This window comes from Symphalangus syndactylus, chromosome 18 (genome assembly GCF_028878055.3).
Source record: "Symphalangus syndactylus isolate Jambi chromosome 18, NHGRI_mSymSyn1-v2.1_pri, whole genome shotgun sequence".
NCBI classification, from domain to species: Eukaryota; Metazoa; Chordata; class Mammalia; order Primates; family Hylobatidae; genus Symphalangus; species Symphalangus syndactylus.
Window position 1 is genome coordinate 79,527,864 of NC_072440.2, and position 13,296 is coordinate 79,541,159.

Consider the following 13,296-nt stretch of genomic DNA (forward strand, 5'->3'; position numbering starts at 1 on the left):
CATTTCCCCAAGATCCCCTTTTTCATCAGAGAGCAATTCGCCTTTCAGAATACGGCTTCTCCTGGTCAGCTCCAGATTCCGGCGTCAGCTCCAGTTCCTGCCTCAGCCTCCTGAGTAGCTGGGATTACAGGAACCTACCACCATGCCTGGCTAATTTTTGTATTTTTATAGAGACATGATTTCACCACATTGGCCAGGCTTGTCTCGAACTCCTGACCTCAGGAGATCCGCCTGCCTTGGCCTCCCAAAGTGCTGGGATTACAGGTGTGAGCCACTGTGCACAGCCGCCACTTTTATTTATAAAAATACTGTCAAAGAATCACCTTAGCCTTTCCCCTGCGGCAACTGGTCTTGGAAAAACATGCTTTGTTTTCCCATGCTTAAGTCTTGAAAGTGTTCAATTCTTTATAGAAATAGCATTTCACACCATGGCAAAGGGGTTTAGAAACAAGACATACTAATTCACCTAAGTCTTTATTTATTTGGCTCTAGGAAGAATTTGCATGAAAATGAGCCTGTATGGCAGGTACAGAATGTACTGTAACAGCACCAGAGAGGTACATCCTCTCTCCTCTACAGAGCCTCAGTGTTTAATACATACATGTGACTTTAGTCATAAAACCACATAGTCCAGGAAAAAAGGAGCCCTTTAGAAAAAAAAAAATCAGTTTAGAATGACTTTCAAATTGACCATTCCTTTTCAAATACTTAAATTCAAATAACAGATACATTCAGAGGCCCAAATGTTGGCATAGAATAAAATCATGTTCATTTATTTTTTTCTGCATTTTAGAATTAGAAGGCATAAAATTAAATATGTTGAATGTAATAAATTCATCCATACAAGTGCAAGTCTCCAGATATAATGCATTTTATGGCAGATTTATTATTTAAAAAATGTACCAGTAAATCAAAAAAGAGGGAGTATGTCCATTTAACTTTTATTGAAGTGTATGTAGGAGGTCTTCAGAAATCAAATGTGAGCATGAAGATATGGCCAAACATAAAATCTATCAAATTCAGTGAAAAGTTGCTGACTTTAAATAGTAGTTGTAAGAATGACCAATATATATTCTTTGTTAACAACCCCTCACTCTACAGTAAAAAATAAAATAAAATAAACATTCAGTAAACATTCTTTCCTAAGGTAGTTTCCCTTATATAGCAGTGATTTATCCATTTCTTTGTATACACAAATTTGTTGAACATACCAATCAGTGGTTCTCACAATTGAAAAATAAAAGCACAAAAAAGTTTACACTCCTGTACAGGTAAATAAAAGATCACCTTGAATTAAACTGGATCTCCTTAAGGGCATAGTATAGTTTCAGTTTCATTACCTATTACATAATTAGTTTCTTACATACAAATATTGACATATTTGGCTTGTGCTTCGAAGCCTTTGTGTCTATGAAGTCCACGTCAATGCAGCTCATAACTGGAAGTCACTGGGGAGTTCTTTGCTGCTGCCGGGTTTAACCTGATCGTGCATTAGAGTCTCCTCAGCACCTGTTGTGGCTCTGCACACCTCTGAGGCATCGTCAGTGTCAGGATCCAAGCCTTCAGGGCAGGGAAGTTTTAGCAACTCTTCACGGAGCTGAGCAGTGTGACGCTATGCAGGAGAAAAGGACTAATGTTAGAACTGTAAACCCTCTAGCACAACATCATTTGAGGCAGGAACTGAATTTTAACAAAGCCCAAAGCATTAAGCCTACAAATATTTACGGAGCCCCTCCTTGTGCAAGCTACTGTTACAGGCACTTAATATAGTAGGTAGTAAGCAAAACTGACAAGAATCCTTAACCTCCAAGTAACCGACGTTGCTGAAAAGACCTCAGTAACCTACCAGTAGATCCTACCCATACTCCCAAGCTGTCACAGAAACAGCATTACTGACAACTTCTAAGGACATTATTAGATACATATACTCTTTTTTTTTTTTTTTTTTTTTTTTTGAGATGGAGTCTCGCTCTGTTGCCCAGGCTGGAGTGCAGTGGCGGGATCTCAGCTCATTGCAACCTCCGCCTCCCGGGTTCAAGTGATTCTTCTGCCTCAGCCTTCCGAATAGCTGGGACTACAGGCGTGTGCCACCATGACCAGCTAATTTTTTTGTATTTTTAGTAGAGATGGGGTTTCACTATGTTGGCCAGGCTGGTCTCGATCTCTTGACCTTGTCATCCACCTGCCCCGGCCTCCCAAAGTGCTGGGATTACAGGCATGAGCCAATGCACCCGGCCTACATACATATATTATTTTATTTTGTTTTAAGATAGCTTTGCTTTGTCATCCAGGCTGGAGAGCAGCGGCACAATCACAGTTCATGCAGCCTCAACCTCCTGGGCTTAAGCAATCCTCCCACCTCAGCCTCCCAAGTAGTTGGGACTACAGGAATGAAGCACCATGCCTAGCTAATTTTTTATACAGATGGGGTTTCGCCATTTTGCCCAAGCTGGTCTCAAACTCCTGGTCTCAAGCAATCCACCTGCCTTGGCCTCCCAAAGAGCTGGGATTGCAGGTGTGAGCCACTGTGCCCAGCCTATACACTCTTTCAAATTAAACACCGTAATCCCTTGATTTGTCATACATGCTGACTCTGGCTAAATGTTTTTGAGAGAAAGACAAGTCCATAAATTAAAATAAATCCACTGATACTTTAGCAAATGAAGAAAATATTTATTAGGTAGTAGGCTGTATGTAAAATGTCTGCAAATGTTCACACTAATTTTCCCACTTAATGCTCAGAATAAACCTTAGAAATAATTGTATCATTAGAATTTTTTTTTTTTTTTTTGAGACAAGGTCTCACTGTGTCACCCAGGCTAGAGTGCAGAGGCACAATCTCAGCTCACTGCAAACTTCACCTCCCAGACGCAAGCAATTCTCGTGCCTCAGCCTCCCGAGCAACTGCTATTACAGGCATGCACCACCATGCCCAGCTAATTTTTTTGTGTTTTTGGTAGAGACAGGGTTTTGCCTTCTTGGCCAGGCTGGTCTCGAACTCCTAATCTCAAGCAATCCGCCTGCCTTGGACTCCCAAAATGCTGGGATTACAGCTGTGAACCACTGCACCCTGCCTATCATTAGAACTTTTTAAAAAATTAAGTTAAAAAGAAGATCTATAGAGATTAAATAAACTTTGCTTTGCTCTATACTGCAATTTACAGAAGGATATAGGCATGTTAATTGGGAGTGGCTGGTTGTCTACACATGCAAAGATTTGGTTCATAATTTTCTGGTGAGAGAGAAATGACCTTAAATAATCACACCAAAGGCTTTTAAAATTGTGTCGGCCAGGCCTGATGGCTCACACCTGTAATCCCAGCGCTTTCGGAGGCCATGGCGGGCAGATCATGAGGTCAAAAGATCGAGACCATCCTGGCCAACATGGTGAAACCCCAGAAAATAAAATAAAATAAAATAAAATAAAATAAAATAAAATAAAATAAAAAAAATAAAAATAATGTCAACAGCTGACTTTGAAAATTAGCTAAACAACATTTATTTATAGAACAATTTTTATGTATGAGGCACTGTGTTAAATACCAACAACATAAAGGCAATGAGGAGAATGGGGATAAAATCTTTAAGCTTATGGAGTCTAAAATTCTGGCTGAAATTATGACACATAAATAGGAAAAAACAACTCTACGTTGCAGCTATTTGCAAAGTTTCAAAGCACATTTACATGCCGGTAAGTGAAAATTTCCCTAGCCTTGATTTTCACTTCCACTTGATTTTCACTTCCTTCCACTGTGGACAACAGGTGAAAACACTAACCAGGGAAGGAGAAAGAAAAATCTGGCAATCATGAGGACCCACTTAAGGTTGGGGATTGATCTAGTTTGGATATTTGTCCCTGCCCAAATCTCATGTTGAAATGTAATCCCCGTGTTGGAGGTGAGAGAAATGGGGATCATGGGGACAGTTTCCTCATGGATTGGTGCTGTCCTGAGATAGTGAGTGAATTATCACGAGATCTGGTTGTTGTAAAGTGTGGCACCTCCCACACCCCTACTCCTTCTTGATTCCGCTTCATCTTCCACCAGGAGTATAAGGTCCTTGAGGCCTCTACAGAAGCAGAGTAAATGCCAGCTCCATGCTTTCTGTACCGCCTACAGAACCATGGGCCCATTGAATGTCTTTTTGTTATAAATTACCCAGTCTCAAAGATTTCTTTATAGCAATGCAAGAACAGTCTAATACAGGGATACCATGATTTTATTGTGGAGTCAAGCTAAACAACTACATACTTTTCATTTATTTTTTAAGACAGAATTTTGCACTCTTGTTGCCCAGGCTGGAGAGCAATGGCACAATCTCAGCTCACTGCAACCTCCACCTCCCGGGTTCAGGCGATTTTCCTGCCTCAGCCTCCCCAGCAGCTGAGACTACAGGCATAAGCCACCACACTTGACTAATTTTTGTATTTTTTTTAATAGACTTGGGGTTTCACCATGTTGGCCAGGCTGGTCTTGAACTCCTGACCACAACTGATCTGCCCGCCTTGGCCTCCCAAAGTGTTGGGATTATAGGCATGAATCACTGTGCCTGGACAACTATGTATTTTTCTTGTGTAGCACTCAACAACAAATGTATAGTTAAAATGATATAAATTTGAATTAATTCAGAGATGGAAAATTCCAGGTGACAGTGACACTGAAGAAATAAAGGAATGTGGATATAAGCAAGACACCGAATGAAAAGAAGCTGGACTTGAGCCAGTTTTGTGTAAGTGAAAAACATATCTAAATACATATTTGGGGAAGATCAGCCTGGTAATGCACTGAAGAAGGAACTGAAACGAGGAGAACCTGGTACAAGGAAGCTCGACAAACAGACAAAGCTGTGGGAACTCAACAAAAATCATGGGTTGGGGAGAGGACAGTCCCCTCATGAGGTAACACTGACAGGACCTAGTACTGACCAGCGGTGCTGGATGAAGGATGAGACACATAATACTTGAAGATTCTAAGACAGAGAAAAATGGTTTAAAATCAAGTAAAATTAAGTAAATAGAAAACTAGAAAACTTGATTTGAGGAAAATCTCCTTTAAGGAGATGATGACAGGGCATCTACATAAAAAATGTCAGTAATACAATTCAAGAGAAAGCTAACAGCTGACAACAGTTTGAAGTGTCACTTTTAGAGAGTAAATGAACAAAGTCAGGGTTACAGATACAATGAAGGAAAAACTGAAAGAAAAAAATAGTTCTGAAGGCCAGAAAGTAAGCCTTCAGGTAAACAATCGCTCAGGAAAAGAGAAAAAGGAAAACACACTGAAAGAATTAAGAAGAGTGTAAGCAGAAAAGCCAAGATAGTCTAGAGATGAAAAGTATAGTACAAAAGACAAACATTAGACAAATGTTATGAGTGTTTTAAAAGGTAGGCACAGAGAGTTAGAAACGCTTATACTGAAATGATCTAATAGTCTATCAGTGGGGCGGGGCGTGGTGGCTCACTTGAGGTCAGGAGTGCGAGACCAGCCTGGCCAACATGGTGAAACTCTGTCTCTACTAAAAATGCAAAAATTAGCTGGGCATGATGGCAGGTGACTGTAATCCCAGCTACTCAGGAGGCTGAGGCAGGAGAATAGCTTGAACCCAGGAGGTGAAGGGTGCAGTGAGCCGAGATCAAGCCACTGCACTCCAGGCTGAGCAACAGAGCAAGATTATATCTAAAAAAAATAAATAAAATAAATAATGAAAATAAAAATACAAAAATTATCTGGGTCTGGTGGCAGATGCCTGTAATCCCAGCTATTCAGGAGGCCGAGGCAGATGAATCGCTTGAACAAGGGAGGCGGAAGATGCAGTGAGCCAAGATCATGCCTGAGTGGCAGAGAGACAGTGTCTCAAAACCAAACAAACAAACCAGTCAAGGCAGGGTTCCATGAAGTGAAACTTAAGCTGAAATATGAATGGAGGTGGGCAAGCAGAAGAGCTGAAAAGTAGAGGAAAATGGAAACCATGTGTAAAGGCCTGGAGGAGGGAGAGCAGACGAAGTGAATGGAGAAGTGAGCCAGGGTCACTGGCTTTGAGAACTGGAGAGGTGGTAACTTTGGTAAAATAGAAGTCAAACTGCATAAGTTGATTAGTGAGACAAAGGTTAAAAAAATGGAGGCAAGAGGTGTCAACTGCTACAGTCTGACGGTGAAAGAAGACAATCTGTTTCATAATAATAGGGGCAAAATAGAACTAGCTTAGGGAAATTTTCTGCAAGTGTTTTTCTCTCTTTTTCAAAACATTTTTATAGTGAAAAAATTCAAACATCAAGTGGGCAGAAGAGTACAATGAAGTCCCATGAATCTATCACACAACTTCAACCATTATCAACTCATGGCCCATCTTCTTTCATCTATATTCCCACACTTTCCCCTTGTCATTTTATTTTGAAGTAAATCCCAGACATCATACACTTTGTCATTCACAAATATTTCTGTACTTGTCCTGAAAAGATAGGAATCTTTTTAAAAATCACACCTAAAAAACTAACAAATCCTTATCATCAACTAGTTGTTTGAAGTGAAGACAGCTTTAAAGTTAGAAGATAACAAGCCAGTAGAAATGGAAAAACCTGAAGATAGAGAAAGGGAGTATATTGGTGGAGGATGAAATGAGTAAAGACATTCAGATGCAGGAAAAAAGGAAGGCTGTTACAAAGAAAGATCTCCATGGGTAGACACAAAATCTTCCAAACCAATCACATTTCACATTTCTATTCTATGAACGTCCAAACTGAAAACAACTGCTTGTCTCCCCTAACACAGCCACTGCCACCATCAGCTGAGGGAGAATCTGCAACTCACATCTCCCTCATCACTCCAAGTAATCAAATTCTGGAAGGCAGGAGGCGTAGGGAAAGACTAATGGAATAAAAGAAGTCCTGCAAGTCTGGCACGTTTGCACATGCCTATAATCCCAGCGATTTGGGTGGCTGAGGTGGGAGGATCACTTGGGCCTAGCCTAGAAAATAGGGTGAGACCCCATCTCTACAAAATTGAAAATAAAAAAATTTAGCTGGGCACTGTGGCAGCTGCCTATAGTCCTAGCTACATGGGAAGCGGAGGTGGGAAGACTGCTTGAGCCCAGGAGTTCAAGGTTACACAGAGTCATGATGCCACCAGTGCACTCCAGGCTGGGACAACAGAGTGAAATCCAGTCTCAAAAGAAAAAAAGAAAAAGGAAAAGGCATTCATGGAGCACATCTTATCATCATTATCTTCAAGGAACTTTACAAAACTCTGTTGACTCAGTCCTTGGACCCACTTTTTATTTTAGGAACTGTCAATCTACTACCAAAAAAAAATGCATCTTTTCTATAGACTTCTGAGTAACAATTTATTCCTCTGAACTGAAAATACATTATTATGTTTCTTTAATTCCCTCCCTCCCATTATCTTCTGGTAGGCATGGTTCTGTCAATAATTACACACTCTTAAGGCAACAGGGCTCCTGTTAGAAAGGCTTACTCACCTTGAGAGCTGCTGCATGGTGAGACATAGTCCTGCCTACCCGCTTATCACTGCTGTACTGCTGGATATCTGCAATCCACTCCTCACATTGGGCCATTATCTCAACTCTTTTCAAGTAAAAATGTTTGTGTATTACCTTGAGAAAAAGTAAACAGGAGAACAAGCAGTGTTTACAGTCAAATTTAAAAGATAGAGTAAATGGCATTACAAAGAAGTAAAATGTATTATAAATATATTTAAATAATTTATACTATAAATACATTTAAATTAATATTTAGATGATTACAAATACATTTAAAGAAATAAATATACAGACATTGCAATGTTTTTCTATCCATAAAACTCAATTTGGGAGGCTGAGGCAGGAGAATGGCGTGAACCTGGGAGGTGGAGCTTGCAGTGAGCCAAGGTCGCACCACTGCACTCCAGCCTGGGCGACAGAGCGAGACTCCGACTCAAAAAAAAAAAAAAAAAAAAGGCAATTTAATCAACTCTACAATATTAGCAGGGAAAAATCAAGCTCATGATTTGATATGATGTGTTGAAATACATATATATGAAATTTATGGCCTGGTGTGGTGGCTCACACCTGTAATCCCAGCATTTTGGGAGGTTGAGGCAGGCAAATCACAAGGTCAGGAGTTCAAGACCAGCCTGGCCAATATGGTGAAACTAAAAATACAAAAATTAGCTGGGCATGGTGGCGGGCACCTGTAGTGCCAGCTACTTGGGAGGCTGAGGCAGGAGAATTGCTTGAACCCAGGAGGCGGAGGTTGCAGTGAACTGAGATACCGCCAGTGCACTCCAGCCTGGGCGACAAAGCAAGACTCCGTCAAAAAGAAAAGAAAAGAAGAGAGGAGGGGAGGGGAGGAGAGGAGAGAGGAGGGGAGGGGAGGGGAGGGGAGGGCAGGGGAGGGGAGGGGAGGGCAGGGGAAGGGAGGGGAGGGGAGGGGAGGGCAGGGGAGGAAAGAGAAAAGAAATTTATAGCAGAAATGAGTGTATAACTGTGGTCAGACACTTGGAAAATTAATCCTGTCCAGAGACCACAAGACACATATGATAGAATATATTCAGAAGGCAAATGCTAATAAATAAGTAACCAGGAGAAAAGATTTAAAAAGTATTGACAACAGAGAAATTTCTGCCTTTAAAAGATAATTCAAAGAACACCTAGATAAGTATCTTCTAAATGCCAAAGGCATTCACACAGAAATCCCCAGAAATGGATCCTCCAGAAATGGCACTATTCTTTTTTTTTTTTTTTTTTTTTGAGATGGAGTCTCGCTCTGTTGCCCAGGCTGGAGTGCAGTGGCACAATCTCGGCTCACTGCAAGCTCCGCCTCCCAGGTTCACACCATTCTCCTGCCTCAGCCTCTCCGAGTAGCTGGGCCTACAGGTGCCCGCCACCAGGCCCGGCTAATTTTTTGTATTTTTAGTAGAGACGGGGTTTCACCGTGGTCTCGATCTCCTGACCTCGTGATCCGCCCGCCTCGGCCTCCCAAAGTGCTGGGATTACAAGCGTGAGCCACCGCGCCCGGCCTGAAATGGCACTATTCTTACTTGCTTAATTTTATTCTTACTTGCTTAATTTTATCTTCTGTTTAATTTATAGATAGGATTTTATTTTAGGATGTTAAATCTCCTTATTATTACTGTGGTTTACATTTGCAATTTTTAAATTCTATCTTTTAATTCTATCTTTGAAAAACTGAGTAAAATTTCTACCAACATATGGTAGTAAGAGTCTATTTCTGACAAATTTAAATTAGAAAACAATTATCAATTTGGAAACATTGCTCTGTATTCTGGTTGAGCATTGCCCAGGGAGCATGTCTGCCCTAAAGAACAATCAAACCTACAAAGGGAAAATCACTAGAAAGCTCTGGGAATGGATGTCAAACACCAATACGATCCCACCACATTTAATAGTTATTGGGTTTGAAGCCTCTGGGATACAGAAGTAAGTGTGACACAGCTTTAAATGAAGAACAATGGTAACAACAGAATCAGATGGGAGGTGAGTGTACCAGAAAAATATATTTTAAAGAACAACAATAAACAAAAGCAAAAAGCCCAGGGCATTCAAAGAGTAGTGAGTGGCATTTGATTAGGAAAACTGGGAAAGCATACATGGCCAAGGAGTGGCCCCTTTAATGCAAGCTAGGTTCTAAAGAATGAGAAAGATGATTGTCTCAAATTATACATATTTGCTTTTTGTAAAAGTCATCCCCTTCTCTGAGTTCCCTGTGTTTATTCTTCCTGAAAAAAAATGATATGCATAAAACAAATTACTTTTTTTTTTTTTTTTTTTTGAGACAAAGTCTCGCCGTGCTGCCCAGGCTAGAGTGCTGTGGTGCAATCTTTGCAAAACTACAGTATCCAACTTTGTCATTCAAAGGACACTGGAATATAAATTTACTCAGTAACAGCAAAAGCCAAAGAAAAAGAAATATTCATCAGTGCTATCTAATGAAGGAGGTGGTTTCACAGTATTCATGCAGAACATCTGCATAGTTATATTAAAGATCAATTTTATGTCAGGTAAATATACCATTTTTCCCTCTAAAATGTTACCTTTCCAGCACAATTTAAGAAATTAATGATCAAGTGAAACAATTTTAAGAAAGAAAAATGTTTCTGGACACAATCACAGCAAGTTATGATGCTAATGTAATTTGATATGGCAGGTGAAAAGTATAATTGTATTTAGGCATACTATGGAGAGACAACTAATCATAGGCAAAGAGCTACACACACGCACACACACACACACACACACAGCCACACTTTAGGATGATGTGGAAAAAACCACTTCAGTGTATTAATACAGGTTTTGGAAACTCATATCATCCAATTTTTTTTCCTAAAGAGAAGGAAATGTGGCCAGGTGCAGTGGCTCACGCCTGTAATTCCAACACTCTGGAAGGCGGAGGCGGGCGGATCACCTGAGGTCAGGCATTCGAGACCAGCCTGGCCAACATGGTGAAAACTGGTCTCTACTAAAAAATACAAAAAAAAATTGGCCAGTTGTGGTGGTATGCGCATACAGTCCCAGCTACTCGGGAGGCTGAGGCACGAGAATCACTTGAACCGGGGAGGCGGAGGGTGCAGTAAGCGAAGATTCCGCCACTGTATTTCAGCATGGGCAACAGAGCCAAGTCTTGTCTCAAAAAAATAAAAAAAAGAAATGGCATTCTCCTTATATACACACATTAGAATAAGGGCAAAATTTCCATTTGCAAGACAAATTTAGAAACCATCTTCAATAAAAAAAAGGTTCTATGAGAAATATTTCAGAAACATATTTAGAGAGTTTGCTAGTAGAATGGTAACTAATAAAAAATAAAGAATAGGCCGGGGCGGTGGCTCACGCTTGTAATCCCAGCACTTTGGGAGGCCAAGGCAGGTGGATCACCTGAGGTCAGGAGTTCGAGATCAGCCTGGCCAACATGGTGAAACCCCATCTCTACCAAAAATACAAAAAAATTAGCCAGGCGTGGTGTCACATGCCTGTAATCCCAGCTACTTGGGAGGCTGAGGCAGGAGTATCGCTTGAACTTGGGAGGTGGAGGTTGCAGTGAGCCAAGATCATGCCATTGCACTCCAGCCTGGGCAACGAGAATGAAACGGGATGGGACAGGTGGAAAGGAAAGGAGAGCAGAGGGAGAGGAGCGGAAAAGGAAAGGAAAGGAAAAAACTTCTCAAAAATTTAGTCAGATGTCTTTTAGAATATAGATGGTTTTATACTTCATCTGTACTATCTACCACCATTTTTTTTTTTTTTTTTTCTGAGACTCGGTCACCTAGGCTGGAGTGCAGTGATGTGAACACAGCTTACTGCAGCCTCAAACTCATGGGCTCAGGCAAACCTCCTGCCTTAGCCTACTGAGTATCTAAGACTACAGGTGCCACCATGCCCAGCTAAATTTTTAAACTTTTTGCAGAGATGGGGTCTTGCTATATTGTCCAGACTTATTAATGATCTTTGGGATTAACTCTAAAAACCTACAGTTTCATATACTAGATAAATATAAAGGCAAATACAATACTAACAAACTATATTGTAAAATGTCTTTTTTTTTTTTTTTTTTTTTTTGAGATGGCGTCTTGCTCTGCTGTCACCCAGGCTGGAGTGCAGTGGTGCAATCTCAGCTCTCTGCAACTTCCACCTCCCAGGTTCAACCTCACCTTCCAAGTAGCTGAGATTATAGGCGCCTGCCACCACACCTGGCTAATTTATCTTTTTTCTAAGTAGAAATGGGGTTTCGCCATATTGGCCAGGCTGGTCTCAAACTCCTGACCTCAAGTGATCCACCTGCCTTGACCTCCCAAAGTGCTGAGATTACAGGCATGAGCCACCGTGCCCAGCCTATATTGTAAAATGTCTTTAACAAAGTATTTCACTAATTTTATTGAACATACCTCTTTAAAACATGGTGAAGGGTTTCTGATTTGTTCTAGCATTGCCCACTTAACTGTTGCTTGTCGAATGTTTCCATCATATTCTCGAGAACTCTGTGTGCCACTGGGAGTGCCTCTAGACCGTTCGTATCCCGGTTCATTAAAATAAGGCTCAGCTACTAATATAAGGGACTGGACAGACACCAACACCTAAAGAATAAAGGAAAATAACAGCTATGATGGGACATTTTTACCGTGGGTTAACTGATATCCTACTTTATCCACAAAGACTCTTCTTTAATATGTGTTTCCACAAATTTCTATCACAATAAAATCAATGTTTATGATTATAACATTGAAATATTTCATTATAAAAGCAAAATAAAATTAGGCACAATACAGCCATAAGTAATACTTACACATCTGTTTTTACTCTTGAATTCTTGAATAGTAATAGATATAAAGACTCTATTTCCAAAAAGATGCTAAAAAAATCTTGTTTGTAAACAACTCATAGCAACATTCTGCTTAAGGAGCATAAAGCTAGCCATGTACTCTTTTTTTTTTTTTTTTTTTTTTTTTTTTAATAAGACTGAGTTTCACTCTTGTCACCCAGGCTGGAATGCAATGGCATGATCTTGGCTCCCTGCAACCTCCGCCTCCCAGATTCAAGCAATTCTCCTATCTCAGCCTCCCGAGTAGCTGGGATTACAGGTGCCTGCCACCACGCCCAACTAATTTTTGTATTTTTAGTAGAGATGGGGTTTCATCATGTTGGCCAGGCTGGTTTTGAACTCCTGACTTCAGGTGATCTGCCTGCCTCGGCCTCCCAAAGTGCTGGGATTACAGGCGTCAGCCACTGTGCCTGGCCTAGCCATGTACTCTTAACAATACTCACTTATAAAAAAACTATGCCTGAGACCATTTTACATTTTCATTCCAAGGAAAATTAACTGCTACAGTATCACAAAAACCTTATTAGAAATTCTTATTTATTTTATTTTATTTCTTTGAGACGGAGTCTTGCTCTGTTGCCCAGGCTGCAGTGCAATGGTACAATCTTGGTTCACTGCAACCTCCGTCTCCTGGGTCCAAGTGATTCTCCTTCCTCAGCCTCTCAAGTAGCTGGGACTACAGGCGTGCGTCACCAAGCCCAGCTAATTTTTTTTTTTTAATTTTTAGTAGAGATGGGGTTTTGCCATGTTGGCCAGGCTGGTCTCGAACTTCTGACCTCAGGTGATCCGCCCACCTTGGCCTCCCAAAGTGCTGAGATTACAGGTCTGAGCCATCATACCCGGCCAGAAATTCTGATCGACAAGATGGTCTTATGGTTCTAAGACCACTTCCAACCCACCACTTATTTACCAGAAGGCTTGTCCCAGATGTAACATATATTAAAGAGAGGTGATTTCTAGCGAATACA

At 40.7% G+C, this 13,296-nt stretch overlaps 1 protein-coding gene across 23 annotated transcripts in view; it reads right to left on the bottom strand.

Annotated features, from left to right (window-relative positions):
* Nucleotides 1–440: 440 nt before the first annotated feature.
* Nucleotides 441–13,296, bottom strand: part of BIRC6 (baculoviral IAP repeat containing 6) — a 263,052-nt gene continuing 250,196 nt past the window's right edge. For all 23 annotated transcript variants that reach the window (XM_055253540.2, XM_063623684.1, XM_063623682.1 and 20 more), the window contains 3 exons: nt 11,895–12,083; nt 7,474–7,608; nt 441–1,612 (listed from right to left, as the gene is read on the bottom strand). In XM_055253540.2, coding sequence (XP_055109515.2) covers nt 1,433–1,612; nt 7,474–7,608; nt 11,895–12,083 — 504 coding nt within the window. In that variant the 3' untranslated portion in view covers nt 441–1,432. The remainder of the gene's footprint in view (nt 1,613–7,473; nt 7,609–11,894; nt 12,084–13,296) is intronic.